The following is a 27,186-nucleotide window of genomic DNA, read 5'->3' as shown; positions in this document are numbered from 1 at the left end:
TATATCTTTAAACATATAAGAGAAAATTCTTGCTAATTGACCAGTTTTACATATTCGGCACGACACACACACACACACACACACACACACACACACACACACACACACACACACACACACACACACACACACACACACACACACACACACACACACACACACACACACACATGCTCATATACAACAGGCCTAGTGTCTAATCGACATGTGCCTAGGACAAAGTGGTAACTAACAGGCGGGAACCATACATAGTTTTAAGGCGAGGTATGATAGAGCTCATGGAGCAGGGAGAGAGAGGACCTAGTAGCAATCAGCGAAGAGGCGGGGCCAGGAGCTATGAATCGACCCCTGCAACCACAAATAGGTGAGTACAAATAGGTGAGTACACACACACACACACACACACCTACAACAGGCCTAGTGTCTAATCGACATGTGCCTAGGACAAAATGGTAACTAACTGGTGGCCTGGTGGTTAACGCTCTCGCTTCACACGGTGAGGGCCTGGGTTCGATTCCCAGCCAGAGTAGAAACATTGGACGTGTTTCTTTCCACCTGTTGTCTATGTTCCCCATCAGTAAAATGGGTACCTGGGTGTTAGTCGACTGGTGTGGGTCGCATCCTGGGACACTGACCTAAGGAGGCCTGGTCACAGACCGGGCCGCGGGGGCGTTGACCCTCGAAACTCTCTCCAGATAAACTCCAGATAAACAACACAACACAGAGAGCTACATGAACTACAACATAACACAGAGAGCTTCATGAACTACAAAACAGAGAGCTTCATGAACTACAACACAACACAGAGAGCTACATGAACTACAACACAACACAGAGAGCTACATGAACTACAACACAACACAGAGAGCTACATGAACTACAACACAACACAGACCTACATGAACTACAACACAACTCAGAGAGCAACATGAACTACAACACAGAGAGCTACATGAACTACAACACAGAGAGCTACATGAACTACAACACAGAGAGCTACATGAACTACAACACAACACAGAGAGCAATATGAACTACAACACAGAGAGCTACATGAAATACAACACAACACAGAGAGCTACATGAACTACAACACAGAGAGCTACATGAACTACAACACAACAAAGACCTACATGAACTAAGACACAACACAGAGAGCTACATGAACTACGACACAACACAGAGAGCTACATGAACTACGACACAACACAGAGAGCTACATGAACTACAACACAACACAGACCTACATAAACTACGACACAACACAGAGAGCTACATGAACTACAACACAACACAGACCTACATGAACTACGACACAACACAGAGAGCTACATGAACTACGACACAACACAGAGAGCTACATGAACTACAACACTACACAGACCTACATGAACTACGACACAACACAGAGAGCTACACGAACTACGACACAACACAGAGAGCTACATGAACTACGACACAACACAGAGAGCTACATGAACTACAACACAACACAGACCTATATGAACTACGACACAACACAGAGAGCAACATGAACTACAACACAACACAGAGAGCTACATGAACTTCAACACAACACAGAGAGCAACATGAACTACGACACAACACAGAGAGCAACATGAACTACAACACAACACAGAGAGCTACATGAACTACAACACAACACAGAGAGCAACATGAACTACAACACTACGCAGAGAGCTAAATGACCTACAACACAACACAGAGAGCTACATGAACTACAACACAGAGAGCTACATGAACTACGACACAACACAGAGAGCTACATGAACTACAACACAGAGAGCTACATGAACTACAACACAACACAGAGAGCAACATGAACTACAACACAACACAGAGAGCTACATGAACTACGACACAACACAGAGAGCTACATGAACTACGACACAACACAGAGAGCTACATGAACTACAACACAGAGCTACATGAAGTACAACACAACACAGAGAGCTACATGAACTACGACACAACACAGAGAGCTACATGAACTACAACACAACACAGACCTACATGAACTACGACACAACACAGATAGCTACATGAACTACAACACAACACAGAGAGCAACATGAACTACAACACAACACAGAGAGCAACATGAACTACAACACAACATAGAGAGCAACATGAACTACAACACAACACAGAGAGCTACATGAACTACAACACAGAGAGCAACATGAACTACAACACAACATAGAGAGCAACATGAACTACAACACAACATAGAGAGCAACATGAACTACAACACAACACAGAGAGCAACATGAACTACAACACAACACAGAGGTCAACATGAACTACAACACAGAGAGCAACATGAACTACAACACAACACAGAGAGCTACATGAACTACGACACAACACAGAGAGCTACATGAACTACAACACAGAGAGCTACATGAACTACAACACAACACAGAGAGCTACATGAACTACAACACAGAGAGCTACATGAACTACAACACAACACAGAGAGCTACATGAACTACAATACAACACAGAGAGCAACATGAACTACAACACAACACAGAGAGCAACATGAACTACAACACAACACAGAGAGCAACATGAACTACGACACAACACAGAGAGCAACATGAACTACAACACAACACAGAGAGCAACATGAACTACAACACAACACAGAGAGCAACATGAACTACAACACAACACAGAGAGCTACATGAACTACAACACAACACAGAGAGCTACATGAACTACGACACAACACAGAGAGCAACATGAACTACAACACAACACAGAGAGCAACATGAACTACAACACAACACAGAGAGCAACATGAACTACAACACAACACAGAGAGCTACATGAACTACAACACAACACAGAGAGCTACATGAACTACAACACAACACAGAGAGCAACATGAACTACAACACAACACAGAGAGCTACATGAACTACAACACAACACAGAGAGCTACATGAACTACGACACAACACAGAGAGCAACATGAACTACAACACAGAGAGCTACATGAACTACAACACAACACAGAGAGCAACATGAACTACAACACAGAGAGCTACATGAACTACAACACAACACAGACCTACATGAACTACAACACAACACAGAGAGCTACATGAACTACAACACAGAGAGCTACATGAACTACGACACAACACAGAGAGCTACATGAACTACAACACAGAGAGCTACATGAACTACAACACAACACAGAGAGCAAAATGAACTACGACACAACACAGAGAGCAACATGAACTACAACACAGAGAGCTACATGAACTACAACACAGAGAGCTACATGAACTACAACACAACACAGAGAGCAAAATGAACTACGACACAACACAGAGAGCAACATGAACTACAACACAGAGAGCTACATGAACTACAACACAACACAGAGAGCAAAATGAACTACGACACAACACAGAGAGCAACATGAACTACAACACAACACAGAGAGCAACATGAACTACAACACAACACAGAGAGCTACATGAACTACAACACAACACAGAGAGCAACATGAACTACAACACAACACAGAGAGCTACATGAACTACAACACAACACAGAGAGCAACATGAACTACAACACAACCCAGAGAGCTACATGAACTACAACACAACACAGAGAGCAACATGAACTACAACACAACACAGAGAGCTATATGAACTACAACACAACACAGAGAGCTACATGAACTACGACACAACACAGAGAGCTATATGAACTACAACACAACACAGAGAGCTACATGAACTACAACACAGAGAGCTACATGAACTACAACACAGAGAGCTACATGAACTACAACACAACACAGAGAGCTACATGAACTACAACACAGAGAGCTACATGAACTACAACACAGAGAGCTACATGAACTACAACACAACACAGAGAGCTACATGAACTACAACACAACACAGAGAGCTACATGAACTACAACACAACACAGAGAGCAACATGAACTACAACACAACACAGAGAGCTACATGAACTACAACACAGAGAGCTACATGAACTACAACACAACACAGAGAGCTACATGAACTACAACACAACACAGAGAGCTACATGAACTACAACACAACACAGAGAGCTACATGAACTACAACACAACACAGAGAGCTACATGAACTACAACACAACACAGAGAGCTACATGAACTACAACACAACACAGAGAGCAACATGAACTACAACACAACACAGAGAGCAACATGAACTACAACACAACACAGAGAGCTACATGAACTACGACACAACACAGAGAGCTACATGAACTACAACACAGAGAGCTACATGAACTACAACACAGAGAGCAACATGAACTACAACACAACACAGAGAGCTACATGAACTACAACACAACACAGAGAGCAACATGAACTACAACACAACACAGAGAGCTACATGAACTACAACACAACACAGAGAGCTATATGAACTACAACACAACACAGAGCTACATGAACTACAACACAACACAGAGAGCTACATGAACTACAACACAACACAGAGAGCAACATGAACTACAACACAACACACAGAGCAACATGAACTACAACACAACACACAGAGCAACATGAACTACAACACAACACAGAGAGCTACATGAACTACAACACAACACAGAGAGCTATATGAACTACAACACAACACAGAGCTACATGAACTACAACACAACACAGAGAGCTACATGAACTACAACACAACACAGAGAGCAACATGAACTACAACACAACACAGAGAGCAACATGAACTACAACACAACACAGAGAGCTACATGAACTACAACACAGAGAGCAACATGAACTACAACACAACACAGAGAGCAACATGAACTACAACACAACACAGAGAGCAACATGAACTACAACACAACACAGAGAACAACATGAACTACAACACAACACAGAGAGCAACATGAACTACAACACAACACAGAGAGCTACATGAACTACAACACAACACAGAAAGCAACATGAACTACAACACAACACAAAGAGCTACATGAACTACAACACAGAGAGTTACATGAACTACAACACAACACAGAGAGCTACAAAACAGCACGTCTTACCCAGCCAGTATTCTGCATGAGGGTCACCAAAGCCGGTCTTGTAGTCTTGCCAGGTCCTGGTGAAGTTCTCTTGTACAGTCTGGCGGTGACGGGCCAAGAACACTGTCCAGGCAGCTTCTTCTTCCATCTGACACATCACATTCACACCTGACGGAGAACTAACATATTCCTTCCTTACACCTTCCCCTCATTATGCTACTTCTGCTGTTATTACTAGCAACGATCATAATGGTAAGATTTATATGTATGTATAAGTCGTGCCGAATAAGTAAAATTGGTCAATTAGCAAGAACTCATTTAAAATTAAGTCCTTTCTAAAATTTTCTCTGATACATGCGTTTAAAGATATATTTTTTTCATTAATGTTTGTATAAATTTTTAATTTTGCACCAAAAGAATCTTGGGAAAATTACCTAACCTTATTATAACAAAAGCAATTTATTTTAGCCTAACCCAGCTAAATATATTTTAAATACGTTTACAGTAATTTAATACTAAACAAACACAATCAAATATATTTTTCTCGTTAGGTTCAGAATGATTTTGGCGAAATTATTGCATACACAAATTTTCACTTGTCCTATATGGGAAGATGAACGTTGGTATTTAAACCAAGATCGCAAGTTCTGCCTATTCGGCTCCTGGAGAGCGAAACGTTGCCACAGTAAAATGTGATCTTATTGCAAATATATGTATATATATATATATATATATATATATATATATATATATATATATATATATATATATATATATATATATATATATATATATATATATATATATATATATATATATATACATATATTTGCAATAAGATCACATTTTACTGTGGCAACGTTTCGCTCTCCAGGAGCTTTGTTAAGCCGGAGAGCGAAACGTTGCCACAATAAAATATCACATTAGTTGCACTTGTGTCCTTTTACTTTACATATTATCAGTAATTCTATCAATATTTACAAAATAACCCACATGGCGACAGAAACTTAGATGATTGATGTTGTGTCTCGACCTCCTCCTACGATTGTAGGGTCCTCTTCAGCAGATACACATAAATTTACAGGCTGCATATCCTGAGTGCATGTGAAAACAGGCTTGATATGGTGATAAGATTTCTTAGGGTTTTTAACCCCGGAGTGTTAGCCAAGAAAGTCAGTGTGTCATCGAGGACTCTCTGCTTTATTTCCATTGTGGTCCTCAATCTTGTTCACCAGGATGCGACCCACACCAGTCGACTAACACCCAGGTACCTACTTGCTGCTAGGTGAACAGGGACAACAGGTGTTAGGAGACACGTCGATATGTTTCTACCCCGGCAGGAATCGAACCCGGACCCTCCATGTTTGAAGCAAGAGCTTGGCCAGCCAGGCCACGGTGCTGTTCATTTTCACATACACTCAGGATGTGCAGCTCACCCAGCTGACCCTCAGAGTTCGACAGATGAAAAGAAATCCGCGAAAGAAATTTCTCCGAATTAGGACACCCAGACAGGTTTATAAAACAAGGAGAAAAAAAAACAGTGTCAGGTACGAAACTTCAGCCCAAAGAAACCTAACTCCAGCCAACAACGCTCAACTAATGGTGCACTAGCACCAACAAAGCTCAACTAATGGTACACTAGCACCAACAAAGCTCAACTAATGGTGCACTAGCACCAACAAAGCTCAACTAATGGTGCACTAGCACCAACAAAGCTCAACTAATGGTGCACTAGCACCAACAAAGCTCAACTAATGGTGCACTAGCACCAACAAAGCTCAACTAATGGTGCACTAGCACCAACAAAGCTCAACTAATGGTGCACTAGCACCAACAAAGCTCAACTAATGGTACACTAGCACCAACAAAGCTCAACTAATGGTACACTAGCACCAACAAAGCTCAACTAATGGTACACTAGCACCAACAAAGCTCAACTAATGGTACACTAGCACCAACAACGCTCAACTAATGGTACACTAGCACCAACAACGCTCAACTAATGGTACACTAGCACCAACAACGCTCAACTAATGGTACACTAGCACCAACAAAGCTCAACTAATGGTACACTAGCACCAACACAGCTCAACTAATGGTACACTAGCACCAACAACGCTCAACTAATGGTACACTAGCACCAACAAAGCTCAACTAATGGTACACTAGCACCAACACAGCTCAACTAATGGTACACTAGCACCAACAACGCTCAACTAATGGTACACTAGCACCAACAACGCTCAACTAATGGTACACTAGCACCAACAAAGCTCAACTAATGGTACACTAGCACCAACAAAGCTCAACTAATGGTACACTAGCACCAACAACGCTCAACTAATGGTACACTAGCACCAACAAAGCTCAACTAATGGTACACTAGCACCAACAAAGCTCAACTAATGGTGCACTAGCACCAACAACGCTCAACTAATGGTACACTAGCACCAACAAAGCTCAACTAATGGTACACTAGCACCAACAAAGCTCAACTTATGGTGCACTAGCACCAACAACGCTCAACTAATGGTACACTAGCACCAACAACGCTCAACTAATGGTACACTAGCACCAACAACGCTCAACTAATGGTACACTAGCACCAACAACGCTCAACTAATGGTACACTAGCACCAACAACGCTCAACTAATGGTACACTAGCACCAACAACGCTCAACTAATGGTACACTAGCACCAACAACGCTCAACTAATGGTACACTAGCACCAACAACGCTCAACTAATGGTACAATAGCACCAACAACGCTCAACTAATGGTACACTAGCACCAACAACGCTCAACTAATGGTACAATAGCACCAACAACGCTCAACTAATGGTACACTAGCACCAACAACGCTCAACTAATGGTACACTAGCACCAACAACGCTCAACTAATGGTACACTAGCACCAACAACGCTCAACTAATGGTACACTAGCACCAACAACGCTCAACTAATGGTACACTAGCACCTAGGTTCATTCAGTCGTCTCAGAGTGACAACATAATCACTTTTTAACGTAACAAAAGGAGGAATCTTTTCCAATAACCACAAGCAATCAATTACGACAGACACAGCAGGAGTCTGCCAGATACTACTCAAACATTGCAAGCGAGCGTACATGAGGCAGACAGGATGAACACTATCCACATTGATCACTGGACACCAGGGAGGAGGATACGTGATGCATAGAAGATTCCAGCCGTCTTTCAACATGTCAGTAACAACAGTCACAATATTCACTAGGAAACTGCCACCATAAAACAAACATCACACTTCAGTTACAAATGCAAAACCATGAGTCTGTCCTCATAGCTACCACCCCTCAATGTTAACATCTCACAGGGACACTGGAAAGCGGAAGTCATATCAAAATTCGCACAAAGAAATTTCCCATCCAAATTTTTATCTTCGCTAAAGTACCTGTCTTCCAACGCCCTCACCTGACAACCTTCCCTTCCTCTTTTTCTTTGCTTATTGCTAGTTACAATCATCTCCCATCCACTCGGCTCGTTCACTATTAAATCAACTGTCACACACACAGATATATTTCATACTCTGTTTCTGCACTCTGTCCTGTGAAGAATTAATTGTATGCATAATGAGAGACTCACAGTGTAGCCTTCTTTAATACATTTGCCAAGAAGGATCGTCACTTATAAACAACATTATGTTTTGGATTGTCTTAGTTCCAGATGCTAGATCACATGTGCACTCAGACTCTCAGTCTGGCTAGACTACTTCACTGTTTCTCAACCATGGTGGCATGGCACTCAACCATGATGGAATGGCACTCAACAATGGTGGCATGGCACTCAACCATGGTGGCATGGCACTCAACCATGGTGGCATGGCACTCAACCATGGTGGCATGGCACTGAACCAGGGTGGCATGACGCTCAACCATGGTGGCATGGCATTCAACCAGGATGGCATGGCACTCAACCATGATAGCATGGCACTCAATCATGCTGGCATGGCACTCAACCAGGGTGGCATGGCACGCAACCAGGCTGGCATGGCACTCAACCAGGGTGGCATGGCACTCAACCAGGGTGGCATGGCACTCAATCAGGGTAGCATGGCACTCAACCAGGGTGGCATAGCACTCAACCAGGGTGGCATGGCACTCAACCAGGTTGGCATGGCACTCAACTAGGGTGGCATGGCACTGAACCAGGGTGGCATGGCACTCAACCAGGGTGGCATGGCACTCAACCATGGTGGCATGGCACTCAACCATGCTGGCATGGCACTCAACCAGGTTGGCATGGCACGCAACCAGGCTGGCATGGCACTCAACCAGGGTGGCATGGCACTCAACCAGGCTGGCATGGCACTCAACCAGGGTGACATGGCACTCAACCAGGGTGGCATGACACACAACCATGTTGGCATGGCACTCAACCAGGGTGGCATGGCACTAAACTAGGGTGGCATGGCACTCAACCAGGGTGGCATGGCACTCAACCAGGGTGGCATGGCACTCAACCAGGGTGGCAATGCACTCAACCAGGGTGGCATGGCACTCAACCAGGGTGGCATGGCACTCAACAAGGGTGCCATGGCACTCAACCAGGGTGCCATGGCACTCAACCAGGGTGGCATGGCACTCAACCAGGGTGCCATGGCACTCAACCAGGGTGGCATGGCACTCAAGCAGGGTGGCAGGCACTTAACCAGGGTGACATGGTGCTCAACCAGGGTGGCATGGCACTCAACCAGGGTGGCATGGAACTCAACAAGGGTGGCATGGCACTCAACTAGGGTGGCATGGCACTCAACCAGGGTGGCATGGCACTCAACCATGGTGGCATGGCACTCAACCAGAGTGGCATGGCACTCAACCAGGGTGGCAATGCACTCAACCAAGGTGGCATGGCACTCAACCATGGTGGCATGGCACTCAACCAGGGTGGCATGGCACTCAACCAGGGTAGCATGGCACTCAACAAGGGTGGCATGGCACTCAACTAGGGTGGCATGGCACTCAACCAGGGTGGCATGGCACTCAACCAGGGTGGCATGGCACTCAACCAGGGTGGCAATGCACTCAACCAGGGTGGCATGGCACTCAACCAGGGTGGCATGGCACTCAACCAGGGTGACATGGCACTCAACCAGGGTGGCATGGCACTCAACCAGGGTGGCATGGCACTCAACCAGGGTGGCATGGCACTCAGCCAGGGTGGCATGGCACTCAACCATGGTTGCATGGCACTCAACCAGGGTGGCATGGCACTCAACCATTGTGACATGGCACTCAACCAGGGTGGCATGGCACTCAACAAGGGTGGCATGGCACTCAACCAGGGTGGCATGGCACTCAACCAGGGTGGCATGGCACTCAACCAGGGTGGCATGGCACTCAGCCAGGGTGGCATGGCACTCAACCAGGGTGCCATGACACTCAACCAGGGTGCCATTGCACTCAACCAGGGTGCCATGGCACTCAACCATGGTGGCATGGCACTCAACCAGGGTGGCATGGCACTCAACCAGGGTGGCATGGCACTCAACCAGGGTGGCATGGCACTCAACCAGGGTGGCATGGCACTCAACCAGGGTGGCATGGCACTCAACCAGGGTGGCTTGGCACTCAACCAGGGTGGCATGGCACTCAACCAGGGTGACATGGCACTCAACCAGGGTGGCATGGCACTCAGCCAGGGTGGCATGGCACTCAACCAGGGTGTCATGGCACTCAACCAGGGTGGCATGGCACTCAACCAGGGTGGCATGGCACTCAACCAGGGTGGCATGGCACTCAAGCAGGGTGGCAGGCACTCAACCAGGGTGACATGGTGCTCAACCAGGGTGGCATGGCACTCAACCAGGGTGGCATGGAACTCAACAAGGGTGGCATGGCACTCAACTAGGGTGGCATGGCACTCAACCAGGGTGGCATGGCACTCAACCATGGTGGCATGGCACTCAACCAGAGTGGCATGGCACTCAACCAGAGTGGCATGGCACTCAACCAGGGTGGCAATGCACTCAACCAAGGTGGCATGGCACTCAACCATGGTGGCATGGCACTCAACCAGGGTGGCATGGCACTCAACCATTGTGACATGGCACTCAACCAGGGTGGCATGGCACTCAACAAGGGTGGCATGGCACTCAACCAGGGTGGCATGGCACTCAACCAGGGTGGCATGGCACTCAACCAGGGTGGCATGGCACTCAACCAGGGTGGCATGGCACTCAACCAGGGTGGCATGGCACTCAACCAGGGTGCCATGGCACTCAATCAGGGTGCCATGGCACTCAAGCAGGGTGGCATGGCACTCAACCAGGGTGGCATGGCACTCAACCAGGGTGGCATGGCACTCAACCAGGGTGGCATGGCACTCAACCAGGGTGGCATGGCACTCAACCAGGGTGGCATGGCACTCAACCAGGGTGGCATGGCACTCAACCAGGGTGGCTTGGCACTCAACCAGGGTGGCATGGCACTCAACCAGGGTGACATGGCACTCAACCAGGGTGGCATGGCACTCAGCCAGGGTGGCATGGCACTCAACCAGGGTGTCATGGCACTCAACCAGGGTGGCATGGCACTCAACCAGGGTGGCATGGCACTCAACCAGGGTGGCATGGCACTCAGCCATGGTAGCATGGCACTCAACCAGGGTGGCATGGCACTCAACCAGGCTGGCATGGCACGCAACCAGGGTGGCATGGCACTCAACCAGGGTGGCATGGCACTCAACCAGGGTGGCATGGCACTCAACCAGTGTGGCATGGCACTCAACCAGGGTGGCATGGCACTCAGCCATGGTAGCATGGCACTCAACCAGGGTGGCATGGCACTCAGCCAGTGTGGCATGGCATTCAACCAGTGTGGCATGGCACTCAACTAGGGTGCCATGGCACTCTAGCTTCATCTTCTTAACTTAAACACCACAATTTTTTGTACTAGTGTTTGTTGTATAATTAATTACTACACAAGATTTGTTACATCATATTATTTTTGACCATCTTGAATACTTCCAGAAAAAATTCAGTACTATTTCCAAAACCTGTATTCAATAGACTATGACTGGTTGAGAAACATTTATTGTCTCAGTATCAAACGCGTCTGATACAAGAAGAATTAAGTGAAACTCACAATTAAAGTATAAGGAAGTGACTCAGGACAAATTCTGGATAGAGATTAAGAATGAATATCCTCAAGTTAAAAAAAAGAAAACTCTGGTAATTCTCATACAATTTCCACATTTTACCAGTGTGAGTTAGAATTTTCTGTGCTCACAGACATAACTAACAAGAGGGAAAATCTGCACTCAAAATTATTATCAAAATTACCTTCCACTCACCAAGCGTAAATATCTCACTAGAAAAGTTACAGAAGACAAGTTAGTTTCTGTTGTTTTATTTAATTCATTATATTCTATAATGCTTGTGTATTATTATTATTATTATTATTATTATTATTATTATTAGTAGTAGTAGTAGTAGTAGTAGTAGTAGTAGTAGTAGTAGTAGTAGTAGTAGTAGTAAGTACTCTTGGGAAGCGGTTCCAACAGAAAATTGACTAGGATTTCTCTAGATAGAGTCTGTACACTGTGGACTTTTTGTTCTGGTGAGTTACTCACTTAGACTTTGGATGTGTTTGTGATTTTATACAATTCATTGTCTGACTTGATCTAATTAAAACATCTGGGCTGACGAAGCTTCATTTCGGCTCCGGGTCGATGCACCTAGAATCTAAGATTTACTGACCTGTGTTCCGGATTGTGAAAATATTGTTTCTCTTGCAGACTCTACGTATTTTTTGTATAAGTTGTACTTTATAAATAAAAGAGAGATCTAGCTTACACTTCATGTTTTAAAATTTCCATTTTGAGTGGTTTATAAAAAGTGAGTTTTCCTTTGTAAATTGTGATGCAGTTGTCTACTAAATGCTAGTCGATAGTAATACAACAATTGTGTAATTATTAGCAGCAACCTAAATATTCATGACTATATCAGAGTGTGAGCACATCTCCAGAAGCGCACATCAACCAGATAACTGCTGTGGCATACGGGCGCCTGGGAAACCTGAGAATAGATTTCCGACATCTCAGTAAGGAATCGTTCAAGACTCTACACTTTGTATGTCAGGCCCTTACTGGAGTATGCAGCACCAGTTTGGAACCCACACCTGGTCAAGCAGGTCAGGAAATTAGAGAAAGTGCAAAAGTTAGCAACAAGACTAGTCCCAGAGTTAAGGGGAATGTCCTACTAAGAAAGGTTAAGGGAAATCGATCTGACGACACTGGAGGACAGGAGGCCTAGGGGAGACATGACAACAGCATACAAAATACTGCGAGGAATTGACAAGGTGGACAGAGACAGGATGTTCCAGAGATAGGACACAGAAACAAGGGGTCGCAATTGAAAACTGAAGACTAAGATACTCATGTTAGGAAGTATTTCTTTAGTCATAGAGTTGTCCAGAAGTGAAATAGTCTAGCAAATGACATAGTGAAGGCAGGAACCATACAGTGTTTTAAGACGACGTTTAATAAGCTCATAGAGCAAGGAGAGAGAGAGGACCAAGTAGCGACCAGCGAAGAGGCAGAGCCAGGAGCTATGACTCAACCCTTCCCACCACAAATTGGTGAGTACAAATAGGCGAGTACAGATATATTTGACTGATAGAATTTAAGCTGGAAATATCGTGTACAATGCACTGGAAACATTACTAAATCTTAACTCAATGATGTTGAGTTTTGACAAGTTTTCTGTTTGTCATGTCAATAATTACTTTAAGCAGCGGTTAATGTGGATGGAGGGACTGGTAGGCTCATGTTGTGCCTTGACCTGGTCACCAGATTTCCACTATGTGGCCCATTGGGGTTTCATTCTAGTTACCTTTCCAAACTGTTCCATTTTTTGTTTATGATTTTTCACCCTTTTCATTAGCATGTAAAAATTAGCAAACAATTTCGACACAGTACAGAGACTAAGAGCAAAATATTCTCTGAAAAAAGTATCTTACATTACATGGAAATAACACCATATAAGTTCTTCATAATTTCTTCATTATCTCAATTTTTGAAATTAAAAGGAAAATTTGTATTGAATAGAGATAATTTTATATTATCTAGCTTGGATATGTCACTTGTCTTAAGAGACAAACGTGAACACAACACAAAAGTATAACTGGAATGGAATCCCTTAAGTGTGCGTGCCGAAGTCGACCATATCTTTGATACAAAATCTATGGGTACATATGGGGACTATTTCCCCGCTTTTCTTGGAACAGATACGTGTTAAATGTTGCATTTTTTTTTCTTCTCTTTTTTGAGATGAGTTCGAAGGTTAGTGTGCCGGAAAGAAGCCGTTGGCATGCCAGGTTTGGTACAGGTGCTAAGGGTTGCCCACCCCTGTCTTAATCCGTCCAATAATTTTCCCTGTTTTCCCACTGTTTGTGTTGTGCTCTGTTTAGGTTAAGTTGTGTGTCATAACATTTCTAGATTTTCTTTATTCCTATATTCTCAGTACAGACCAGACTGCACTTTAAATCATTTTTAATTCTTTGTTCTTTCCCCATTCCAGCAGGTGAAACTACCCAACTTTTCTGAGACGATGCCTAGTGTAGTTTTGTGTTTTTGTTATGAGGATGAAAAAGTAAGGACTGATAGAGCTCAAAGAATAACTAAGTCATGCACAGAGTAGATCAACTGTCAAAATATTATTGGAGGTGCAGGAAACAGCTTACCTTTCAGGGAAGATTTGGTAGACTCCACTTAGAGTCTCACCTTGAAGCCGGATATCCGTACAGTCACGCGCAGGGCTGTGGCTTGGTCTGGAGGCCAAGTTATATATTAATGTTCTGTAATGATGTTAATATTGTACAGTAATTTAAAATCGCATTAATCAAGGAGAAATACGAACTGTATAATTATGAATCGTGACATACACACGAGCACATGCAGAGTATATGTACAGTTCCGTATCTCTTAATGAATATGGGGATTAAATTAAGGTTTAGATTTGAAAAGTGGGTTATAATAAGTGTTTATGCACCTGGAGAAGCGAGTAATATAGAGGAGAGAGAGAGAGAGAGAGAGACAGAGAGAGAGAGAGAGAGAGAGAGATTTTGGGAGATGTTAAGCAAGTGTTTAGGAAGTTTAGAACCAAATGTGAGAATAATAGGGGATAGGGGAAAATGATAAGGGACCTGAATGAGAAAGTGAGAGAAACGGTTACATAGAGGATGTGGTAGGTAAGTTCCAGGTGTCAGAGGTAAATGATGAATAGGAGGCCTTTGAACTTTGTATAGAAGTTTTGGTAATAGGTAGTTCAGATTTTAACAAAAGAAAAAAAAAGTTAATTAAGCACATTATTTAGGGCAGAATGACAGTTCGTTGAATGATTTTATTGAGTAATAAAAGGCTGATGGTTAGACTTCAAGACGTGCAAGCTTATAGATGGGTAACAGATATATCAGATCATTCATAAGTTGTAGCTACAGCGAGAGTAAAAGGTAGATGGGATACAAGGAGAAGGTATCAAAAAGAGACGGGTGAAAGTTTATATAGTAAAGGGGTAAGCAGTTAGGGTAAGATATAACAACTACACCTACCATCCGACTTACGACCGAGTTCGGTTCCGAGAAACGGGTCGTAAGTCGAACTTTACTACTGAATATCAATATAACATTTTTGTAAGATAAGATAAGATAAGATTTCGTTCGGATTTTTAACCCCGGAGGGTTAGCCACCCAGGATAACCCAAGAAAGTCAGTGCGTCATCGAGGACTGTCTAACTTATTTCCATTGGGGTCTTTAATCTTGTCCCCCAGGATGCGACCCACACCAGTCGACTAACACCCAGGTACCTATTTGCTGCTAGGTGAACAGGACAACAGGTGTAAGGAAACGTGTCGAATGTTTCCACCCGCCGGGAATCGAACCCGGGCCCTCCGTGTGTGAAGCGGGAGCTTTAGCCACCAGGCCACCGGGAACACTTTATTTTATTTTATTTTATTTTATTTTATTTTATTTTATTTTGGTATTTCATGTTTTACTTTACTTTTTATGCTGTTAGTACTGCATTTTATACTGTAAGGTTTAGGATAAACACTGTGTACAACACAAACACTTGTTTATTTCCAAGAAATTTGGCATAAAAAACACGATCGTAAGTCGAGTGGTCGTATGTCAAGCAGGTCGTAAGTCGGATGGTAAGTGTATTAGTCGTGAGATACACTGGTGAGAATGTAGGTAATGAGGTTGAAAAGATATGGGGTAGATTTAGGAATGCAGATATAGAGTGTTCAAGAGAAGTTTGTCGATAAAAAAGGGTGGATGTGGGAGGGAAGAAGAGCAATTGGTGGAATGAACTAAAGAGAGTAGTAACACAGAAAAAGTTATCTTAAGAGAGGGTTTTACAAAGTAGAAGTGATATAAGGAGAGAGGGAAATATGATGAGGAAAGAAAAGGGTTTAAAGAGGGATGAAGGAATGTAATAAGAGAGAAAATAAGAGAGGGGGTGAGTTGCTTTCAACAGATTTTGCCGAGAGTCAGAAAAACGTTTGGAATGAAATTAATAAGTTAAGAAAGCATTAACAAGGCTTGACAATATGAGAAATTACGCAAGTGACTGGGAATTTAAAACTTTTTCAGTGGTTGCTTTGTATATATATATATATATATATATATATATATATATATATATATATATATATATATATATATATATATATATATATATATATATATATATATATATATATATATATATATTAGCAATAAAATCACAGTAAAAAGGTAATTTAACAATATGCAAAACAACCACTGTGAAAATTTAGTGAATTTCCAAGCACATTCTTGATTTCTCATTTTATCATGAACTGTAAAAAAATATAGAAGGCTTAAAGGCTGAGATATTATCTCACATTCTACATTACATCCATCCCAATATGATGCAGGTAGGAGTGTCAAGGACTTGTCTCACAGCTTAATTCTTCCCAGATTTTATTTAGTATAAATGAGTCTTATTTGTATATACCTAAGCTATTATTCATGTTGAAAATCAATACTATTTTTTACGAGGCTTCAGTTATATTTCTCTCAACAGAGAAAGGTGCATCAGGTAAGTCTATGGTTGAGAAAAATATAATAGCATCAAGAGGGTTAACCCAAAATATTTCTTTCAGGTATATAGGAGTAAGATTATGTGCAATATAGGCCCATTTAGAAGTTGCTCAAGTTAGCTCACTGATGGTGACAAAGAAATCTGAACAATCTTCAAAACTTATTTGCTCTTGGTTTTCAAGCATAAAATTACTAGAGAAAATCCAGAAATAAAATAAAAATAGGTCGAGACGAAAATACGTTAGCACAATCAAAGCCACAAGTGACATAGTTCTTAGATTGAAACCAAACAAATCCTCAGTCCCTGATGAACTATTCTTATGGGTTATAAAGAAATGTACGAAGGAACTTAGCAAGCTATTGGTTAATCTTTTCAACAAATCACTGCAACCTGATATAGCATCAAATAAATGGAAAAAAGGAAATGTGATACCGATTTATAGTGTAAGAGATTGGTCTTTAGTTTCGAAATATAGACCAAGGACGTTCCTGCCTTACGAATTTACTGTTTTTCCACTAAGGTATTTGAGAAGGTAAATCATGGTGATGAATATGATATTGTATGTGGGCTTCAGTAAGGCTTTGGACAGAACTCTACATTCAGAAATTGTTGAGGAAAGTAGAGGCACACGGAAATGGAGAATTTATTTCCTGGATAGAGGCATCGTTCACAAATAGGCAACATAGAGTATGCATGACGAAACATCAGAGTGTGGATGCATCACAAGCGGTGTTCCACAGGGGTTGGGCCCTTTGTTGTTCACAATATACATAAATGACAAATGAGGGAATACATAGTGATACAAGCAAGTTTGCCGACGACACCAAAATAGGCTACAGGAAGATCTGAATAGACTGATGCAGTGGTCTTAGAAGCGACAAATGCAGTTTAAAATAAACAAATGAAAAGTTCTTGGTCTTGGAAAAGAAAATTATCATGACACTTATAAACTAAATAATGGAGATCTTAATCACACTGAATTCAAAAAAGTTCAGATGTTCACGGTAGCAGTAATTTAGAGCCAAGACAACAGTGCAGAAGTGTTCACAACAGAGGGTATATTATTTTTGGCTTTATATTAAGAAGTATAAAGCGCTGGAAAACCTATGATGATACTAAGGACACTGAATCTGCACTCTCTAGAAAGGCGTAGAATTAGGGAGGATATAACTCAGGTGTATAAATGGAAAACAGGAACAAATAAAGGTGATTTAAATAACGTGCTAAAAATATCCAACCATGACAGGAATTGCAGCAATGGGTTGGAAAAATTTTCATTTAGAAAGGTTTGGTAATCGAGTTGTGTACGAGTGGAACAAACTCATTGAAGTTAAAACCCACCAGGTTACACACAAAATTATTTACACTGATAATATTACTACATATCTGGTAATACTGTCACACAAGTTACCACAGAAAAGAAACACTTCGGTACATGTTCTCTCTGACTGCCATGACTCGCCTACATTGGCCCCAACACTTAAAAATTATGATATAGATCTAACTTTGCTTCACTCAAATTACGATTTTATGTATAGAATTATGTAGCTAATAAAGCATACATAAACTTTGTGAATATGACTAACTTTTTCGTTGGTAAATTCCTAATCTCCGCTTCACACTCTTGTTTAACTGCCTTCCTTTGCTTCATAATTGTCTCTTCTAACTGTTGTGCTTTTGTCTGTAGTTCTCTCAGTGTTTCTTCACGTTCAAGAATAATGTTGTCCTTCAGCAGAACCTGTTCCTTTATCTGCTCGACTTTGACCTCTTGCTGGAGAAACTTGTGTCGGAGCTCATCAATTATCGGCACCAATTGTTGAATATCGACGTCCTTGTGCTCACCATCTGTCACAACAAAATCACATGAACATAAATAACTCGCGAAATCATACTAACACAACTGAAAACAACTCATGGAACTCGAGGGATTCGATCCCATGACAAGTCATTCGTAAAATTATACGTGAACCACTGAACCATGTTGACCAAATAATATTCGCTCAGGTAATTAGACCTGTTACGAATTCCATCCTTTTTTTTTATTTATATACGTTTATGTACATACTGGGTGGCACTACCGTGAATGTAGAACCCCAGACCTGCTCAGAACGTTCCAAGCTGCACTAACAAATGCAAGGAATAGAAAGGAAGAACTTAGGCAACAGGAATGGGAACAGTTTGTTGGTGGATTAAATAGGTCCACCCCTTTGAGTTTGGCTTGGAAAGGTATAAATAAAATAACCAGGAAAAAGACTGGCAATGTTGCTCATCCCTTTCCTCTTGAAAAAGCAAATGACCTCATAAATGACTGGTCCAAAACACCCAGGCATGAAAGCCTTCCATCTCATATTAGAAAAAATTTAGAGAGTACTTCTGAAGAAATGTTGAAACTGATTAATTTTATGAGCCAAAATATTGATGAGAGTGATTGCCTCTTTACCGAGTATGAATTAGATAATGCATTAACAAAAGGTCGATCAACTGCTCCTGGAGAGGATGGTATAACCTATGATATTCTCAGAACTCTAAGGCACGTGCCTGATAACCCTTTGTTGGCACTGTATAATCTCAGTTACATTGAGGGCGTTCTTCCTACTTCCTGGACCAATAGTCTCATTGTGCCTATCCCTAAGCCCCAACAGCCTGATACATTTAGGCCGATCTCCTTAACTAGTTGTCTTTGTAAAACTTTTGAAAGAATGATGCTTAACAGACTGTACTACAGAATCAGACATCAACTTTCCCCCTACCTCTATGGGTTCATGAAAGGTAAAAGTGTGCAGAACTGTATTTCCACCTTTCTCACTGCACACACCTCTACTAGTTTTACCACTTTTCTTGATCTAAAATCTGCATTTGATATTGCGAACAGAACCGTTATACTACATGAACTACCCAAAATGAATATTGGTGGTAGCTTACTCTGCTGGATAATAGGACACCTGTCAAATAGAGTATCCTCTGTCCTTTACCAAGGCTTCAGAAGTGATTCTAAAGAAATGTCTTTAGGTACACCGCAGGGAGGAGTTCTTAGTCCCATGCTATTTAATATTCTGATTAATGCTCTCCTAAATGCTCTACCTGCCTCACCTAAACATATAGCTATAAGCTATGCTGATGATATCATAATCCATACAACAGGGCATAAGGAGATGAATACCATTCTTAATGAAGTTCAAGCAATTTGTAATCGACTAGGCCTCATAATATCTTCCTCTAAAACTAAGATATTAACAAGCAAACGACATCCCCCACCCATCTATTTGCAGGGTGAAATCATTAGCTACGTTAAAACTTACAGATATCTTGGTGTAGATGTACCCTTTAACAAATCCTCTATACCACAACTAAACAAGAAATGTAAAGCTAGGCTAAATGCTCTCAAAGCTGTTGCTGGCTACAATCCCAACTATGGTGCAAATGTGAGAATCGTGAGAATGATGTACATAGCCTATGTTAGGTCCTTAATTGATTATGCTGCTCCCATGTTGATATTAGCTAGAGAAAGTTCTCTCCGACCCTTGGAGTTAATGCAAAATGAAGCTCTCAGGATTATTCTTGGCTGTCCCAGATCTACAAAAGTTCTTAACATGAGGAAGGAGCTTGGTATTTCTAGTATCAGTGATAGGATTGTTGAAATTAACACTGTACTCGGTATTAGAATGTTGAGAAACGAACCAGACACTGTCACAGTGAATCTTACCAAGTGTCTAGAGGTAAATACACACAGATCTAAATGGATTGTGAAAACGTGCAATTGCATTAAGTTTTATAACCTGCATGAACTGTATCACTGTAGGCAACAAGAGCATTTCACCCCTCCATGGAAGATGTGTTCATTTAATATCACATACCTACAAGTCCCTCCCAAGAAGCTCATTGCTAGTAATCCCTTCCTTAAATCTCTTGTTAGAGCAACTGCTCAAGAAGAAATTTCTCACCTAGCTGGTAGTAACAAGTTATCACAAGTTATATACACTGATGGATCTAAACAGGAGTCTTCTGGCAGGGCTGCATCTGCTCTTGTTGCCACCTCCCTAGTTAAGAACGATAATAAATTTGTTGAGTTAGGCATAAGAATTAACAACTGGGTGTCTACACTGCAAACTGAATTGTTTGCAATCCTAATGGCGCTAAAGCTAACCTATGACACTGAGCTTGACTCTATCATCATTACTGATTCTATGTCATCATTGAAGGCTCTTGGCTCATATAATGACTCCAACAACATGCTCATTGGGGAAGCCAGGTATAGATACTCAAAAATTAGGGACAAAGGAATTAATGTACAATTGCTATGGATCCCATCACACATTGGATTACTCCTTCATGATAAAGTTGATATGTTAGCCAAGAAGAGTATCGAGAAGGAGAATGTAGAATATAACTTTGGTATAACTGTGTCTAGCATTAGGAATAATATTAGGAGAGAAGTAAATAATGAAAATGATTGTTATAGGAATGCAGTTAGAAGCCTGAGTAGATCTATAACCCACTATGATAACATGAACGTAGATAAGTATGTTTATGGAGCAACTTGCAATGTGAACAGACTGACTGATGTTGTAGTGGCCAGGCTTAGGCTTGGTTACAAGTACTTCTGGCAGTTTGGGAGACACACAGATGATGATCAAACTAAATGTAAATTATGTGATCAGGCATATGGTCACTGTCTTGAACACTATGTGCTTAATTGTCCACTTATTGAGGAATACAGAGACAGACAGTATAATAACCTATGTGACATGTCAAGATATCTTATTAATTAAAATAAGATACCAGATATACTAAGCAAATTTCCTAAATTTGCTTGTAACAGATAAGTGAACTATAGATATGTAGATATAAATCCATATGTATTCCTGTTAACCCTTTGGGGCCTAGTTCCTAGGCCTTTTGTGTATCCATATGCTCTCGCGCTACCGTCCACAGGATGGATATGGGGTGCACAATAAACTAGCCACTTCGGTGGCAAAATCTAAATCTGGGTGGCACTACACTGGAAACTGACCGGGAACTCACAACCTCCCCAGACCTGTCTGAGTATTTTCTATATAAACATATGTGAGTGATTAACAAACTGAGAAAGCCTAGGGAATGAATGGATTTGATAGTTAAAAATAGAAGAGGGGTTATAGATGAAGAGATGGAAGTACCAGGAAGATGAGTGGCATAATCTGAGAAACTGCTAAATATTGATGAAGATAGGGAAGATTTGATTTCACACATTGGCCAGGGAGGTATAATAGCTTTAAGGAGTGATGTAGAGTCAGATGTGAGTGTGAGGGAGAAGCATCAGGGGTATAGCAGCTGGGATTGATGGGATCAAGACAGAAATGTTAAAAGCAGGTAGGAATATAGTTTTGGAATGGTTGGTGCTTTTATTTAATAAATGTATGGAATAGGGTAAGGTACCTAGGAACTGGCAGAGAGCATGCATAGTTCCTTTCTATAAAGGCAAAGGGGACAAAAGCAAGTGCAAGAATTATAGGGGAATAAGCCTGTAGAGTATACCTGGTAAAGTGTATGGTAGAGATATTATTGAAAAAAATAAGAGTAAGACGGAGAGCAGAATCAAAGATGAACAAGGAGTTTTTAGGAAGGATAGGGGATATGTCGACCAAGTGAAGTATATAAGTGAACAGTATTTAGATAAGGGTAAAGAGGTTTTTATAGCATTTATGGATTTGGAAAAGGCATATGACCAGGAGGACAGGGAAGGAATGTGGCAGATGTTAGAAGTGTATGGACTAAGTGGTAGGTTACTGACAGCAATAAAGAGCCTTTATGAGGATAGTAGGTCAGATTAGAGTATGCAGGAGAGAAGGAGATTATTTCCCAGTAAAAGAAGATCTTAGACAAGGATGTGTGATGTTACCGTGGTTGTTCAGTATATTAATGGATGGGGTTGTAAGAGAAGGGAATGCTCGGATATATACAAGAGGTGAGAGATTATAAGAAAAAGAATCTAATACAAAGTGGGAGTTGCCACATTTATTTTTTGCAGATGACAGTGTGCTTTTGGGAGATTTTGAAGGGAAGATGCAAAAGTTGGTGGACAAATCTGGGACTATATAAAAAAAGGAATAAAAAAGTAAACGTAGGAAAGAGCAATGTGATACGTACAACAAAAAAAATTAGATAATAGAAGAATGGATATCAAGTTGGAGGAGAGAGTATAGAGAAAGTGGATGTATTCTGATATCTAGGGTGGACTTGTCAGCAGTTGGTTTTTATAAAGGACGAGGTAAACCATGGAATTGGTGAGGAAAAAAATTGAGAGGAGCACTGAGGAGTCTGTGGAGACAAAAAACTTTATCCATGGAAGCAAAGAGGAAAATGTATGAAAGTACAGTGGTAGCAGCACTTTTATTTGCATGTAAATCTTGTGTGGTGAATGTTGCAACAAGAAAGTTGGAGGAAGTAATGTCGTGTCTGAGGGCGACGTGTGGTGTGATTATTATGCAGAGAATCCGAAGCTTGGACATTAGAAGAAGGTGCGGGATTTCTAAAAATATTACACAGAGGGCTGAGGAGGGGTGTTGGTTCAGACATTGAGAGAGAATTGAACAAAATAGAATGACTTGGAGGGTGTATGAATCTGTAGTGAAAGGGTTGTTTACAGATCCTCTGAAGCTGGATGCAGTCCAAGTATGCAACATTTCCCCTCTGGATGGCCATGGTGAGATCCTGACACATGAAAGTGGCTGACCTTGGGGCCCTAGTGGTGTCAATGTGTCTGGAACCCAGTTCTTTGAGGAAACATGTGGCATTCTTTCCCCATGGTCCCAGGGTCTCCAGTCCCACTTGCAGACATTGATACTGATAACTTATGTCTCTAAACTTGCTGATTTTGTACTCCTCCCTGTAATCTCCAACACCTTCCTGTTGCTCCACACTGTATTGGATGCAAGTGCCAGCCAGAGTCAACAAGCAGACATAGTCCCATGCTAAAAGCCTGTCACTCTTCTGAGGATAGATGGTGATCCTGTTGGGGTGGTTTGTGGGAGTATTGTTGGATTCTAATGATCGGAATTCTCTCTCTCTCTCTCTCTCTCTCTCTCTCTCTCAGCAGTATAGACTATGTATACCATATTGGTCGGCTTGTGCATCGCTGTAAATACATGTGTATTATATGTGAATTGGAGCAGCGAGGTGGAGAACCACTGCAATATAGAGGGGTCTGTGTGTTGAGGCATGCTCCAATTGCTGAAATGGGAACTGTTCGGAGAAAGTCCCCAGAGTGAAGTGCACTCACAGCTTGGAGACAGTCTCCCTGTTGAAGGTTGTGGCCACAAACATGTTATGCACCTTTTCAGCAAATGGACTATCCAATCTGGATTGTTTGTAGGTCAGTATTACACTAGGTTTTGGCACTGGAGCAGCGAGAATCTCCCATTCAGTAATGGCCTTGATGCTGCTAAGTCAACAAGATTGTCCAAAAGAACTTAATTAACTCTTCCTATGCTTGGCGGATAAATAATGCTGGTTGGGCAATCTGGGAGTATTTGCATATTCCCAGCCCCCCTCCCCCCAAGCCTAACTGGAAGTGAGGCTTGCAGCCACTGTCCATCTCCAAGGGAAAGATTCAGTACACTCTTGAGGAGGGAGTCATAGTCCTCAGGTTTTGGACTATTGAAGGCTGGAGGTCATCTCAAGAAGTAGGTGAGTTTTGGTAGGGACAGGTATCTGGACAGTAGGTAGTAGGCATCATGCGTATCATTGTCTTTCATTCTGCTTTCCATCTCCCTAAGCTCTGAGATTTTTTTTCTGGAATCAGATCAACAGCATTGGACCCAAGAGGAATGCCACGGAGAATGTTATTGGCTGGATCATTGGTTCATGCTCCTGGTAAAATAGCACCAATATCCTCAATGATCTTTTGGTTGGAAGAAACTATTTTACATTTGGTGGGATTTAAAGATAGGCCCAGGATCACTCCAGTATCTGTTTCCCTGATGTCCTATAGGAGAGATTCTGTAGTGCCAGCCGGGGTAACATCCAAGAACCAGATACTGTACTCTATGGACAGTATTTCTGTGGCTTCCTTGATGACCAGACAGAAAAGGGACGAGAGGGGTTCCCCTGTTGCACACCCTCGCATGTATATACTCGCGTACAAGTAATGTCATTATTGAGGAAGCAGTAATATTCCTCTGATCATTTAACAAGCGTAGTGACCATATTTATGTACATTTTATTTAAGTGTTTTCTTATGTGAATGAAAGTTTCTGACGAAGTGATATTTAATAAATATTTATGAATATCTAAGAAGTATTTAAGCTTTTAAATAAAAAGAAACTAGAAAAGACTGAGTAACTATTATTTGTGTCTTACATTTCTAAGTTTGGAAGTATCTTCTCATTCTATGAAGTGTATTGTTACGGAGTGCACTAACCTGGATAAAGATTAAGATTCGAACCTTAACATGGTGGTGGTGGAAAACATTCACAGACGCCGTCTTGCAGGAGCTTCCCTTACACACAACTTTCCTAATATAAATCTTAAGCCTGGTTGTGTACCTGAGGATGCCTTCATTTCTCATTAGTGTTTAGTTCTCCAAACATCAGAACACTTGTAACTTTATCTGATCTTTATCTCCTCCTTTCCTTACCTTTTCTCCTCTTCCTATAATTTTTTGCCTTTCCTTTCTTCTGCCTGAATGGGATCTGTCCTAAGGGTTTATTATCCTTGTGTTTTAGATCCCATCCTTGAGGATCAGTAGCTCTCCTGCAGTGCTCATTTTTTTCTCTTTTCCTAATATTACCTCCACTTTCTACTGCTATTATTCCTACTATTACTACCACTGCTGCTTGTGCTGCTACTACTACTACTACTGCTACTGCTGCTGCTGTTGTTGCTTCTACTGCTCCTGCTGCCGCTGCTGCTGCTTGTACTGTTACTGCTGCTGCTGCTGCTGCTTGTACTGTTACTGCTGCTGTTGCTGCTCCTTGTAGTGCTACTACTACTGCTGCAATTATTACTACTACTATTGCCTTGCGAATATTCCACTCTCTGACTCTTGTATCATTACTATTATTCCCTTCTTATTACCACCTCTGCCACTGTCTTCTACCACTACTTCCATCTTCACACTACTTCCTTCCCTCGTTCTGCCGTACCCGCCCTCCTCTCGTAATATTCTGGCACCCTTCCCTTGACACTAGTGTCACTAGTTAGTGGTCCAAGCCAGACTAAAACGTCGTAAGTTTCTTTCTCTTAAGTGCGGATCATTTGTGTATAGAGAGTTGTTTGCATCATGTCATTACATCTCAAGTTGACCCTAAAACAAGTTGGATGCGTCCACATAGGAGAGGCAAATGTCTAACATTACCTTGAGGGTCTGCTGCTGTTGCTGCTGCTGCTGATGCATGTTGTGACACATAGGATGTTAAGGTCTGCGACAACTCTCTCAACATATTACTATTATCTGCAAGTAGACAGTTGGAATATTACGTTTGAATAAAAAAAATAAATAAAAATATGGTCACAACACCAGAGGGTTAGAGCGTCATGTGTGATTTTCGCTCACCATGAAGCCAGCCAGAACGGCATGGGTTCGAATCCTTGACTAGTCGCAGTGTTGTTATTGATATATATATATATATATATATATTTATATATATATATTTATATATATATATATTTATATATATATATATTTATATATATATATATATATTTATATATATATAGTAGGTTGGTAGACAGCAACCACCCAGGGAAGTACTACCGTCCTGCCAGATGACTGTGAAACAAAAACCTGTAACTGTTTTGCATGATGGTAGGATTGCTGGTTTCTTTTTCTGTCTCATAAACACGCTAAGATAACAGGGATATCTTGCTACTCCTACTTACACTTTGGTCACACTTCACAGACACGCACATGCATATATATATATACATACATCTAGGTTTTTCTCTTTTTTCTAAATAGCTCTTGTTCTTTTTTATTTCTTCTATTGTCCATGGGGAAGTGGAAAAGAATCTTTCCTCCGTAA

The 27,186-nt window shown here is 41.7% G+C and overlaps 1 protein-coding gene across 2 annotated transcripts in view; it reads right to left on the bottom strand.

Moving 5' to 3' along the window:
• Positions 1-27,186, bottom strand: part of LOC128694952 (fibrinogen-like protein 1) — a 106,621-nt gene that overhangs the window by 34,934 nt on the left and 44,501 nt on the right. Inside the window, exons 3-6 of one of the 2 annotated variants that reach the window (XM_070094396.1) lie at positions 26,520-26,615; positions 18,772-19,030; positions 14,805-14,918; positions 5,107-5,264 (exon numbers count right to left, since the gene is read on the bottom strand). In XM_070094396.1, the coding sequence (XP_069950497.1) occupies positions 5,107-5,264; positions 14,805-14,918; positions 18,772-19,030; positions 26,520-26,615 (627 nt within the window). The remainder of the gene's footprint in view (positions 1-5,106; positions 5,265-14,804; positions 14,919-18,771; positions 19,031-26,519; positions 26,616-27,186) is intronic. The other variant, XM_070094397.1, reaches the window with a different exon arrangement.

This window comes from Cherax quadricarinatus, chromosome 45, assembly GCF_038502225.1.
Source record: "Cherax quadricarinatus isolate ZL_2023a chromosome 45, ASM3850222v1, whole genome shotgun sequence".
NCBI classification, from domain to species: Eukaryota; Metazoa; Arthropoda; class Malacostraca; order Decapoda; family Parastacidae; genus Cherax; species Cherax quadricarinatus.
This window is presented reverse-complemented; position numbering and strand designations above follow the sequence as displayed.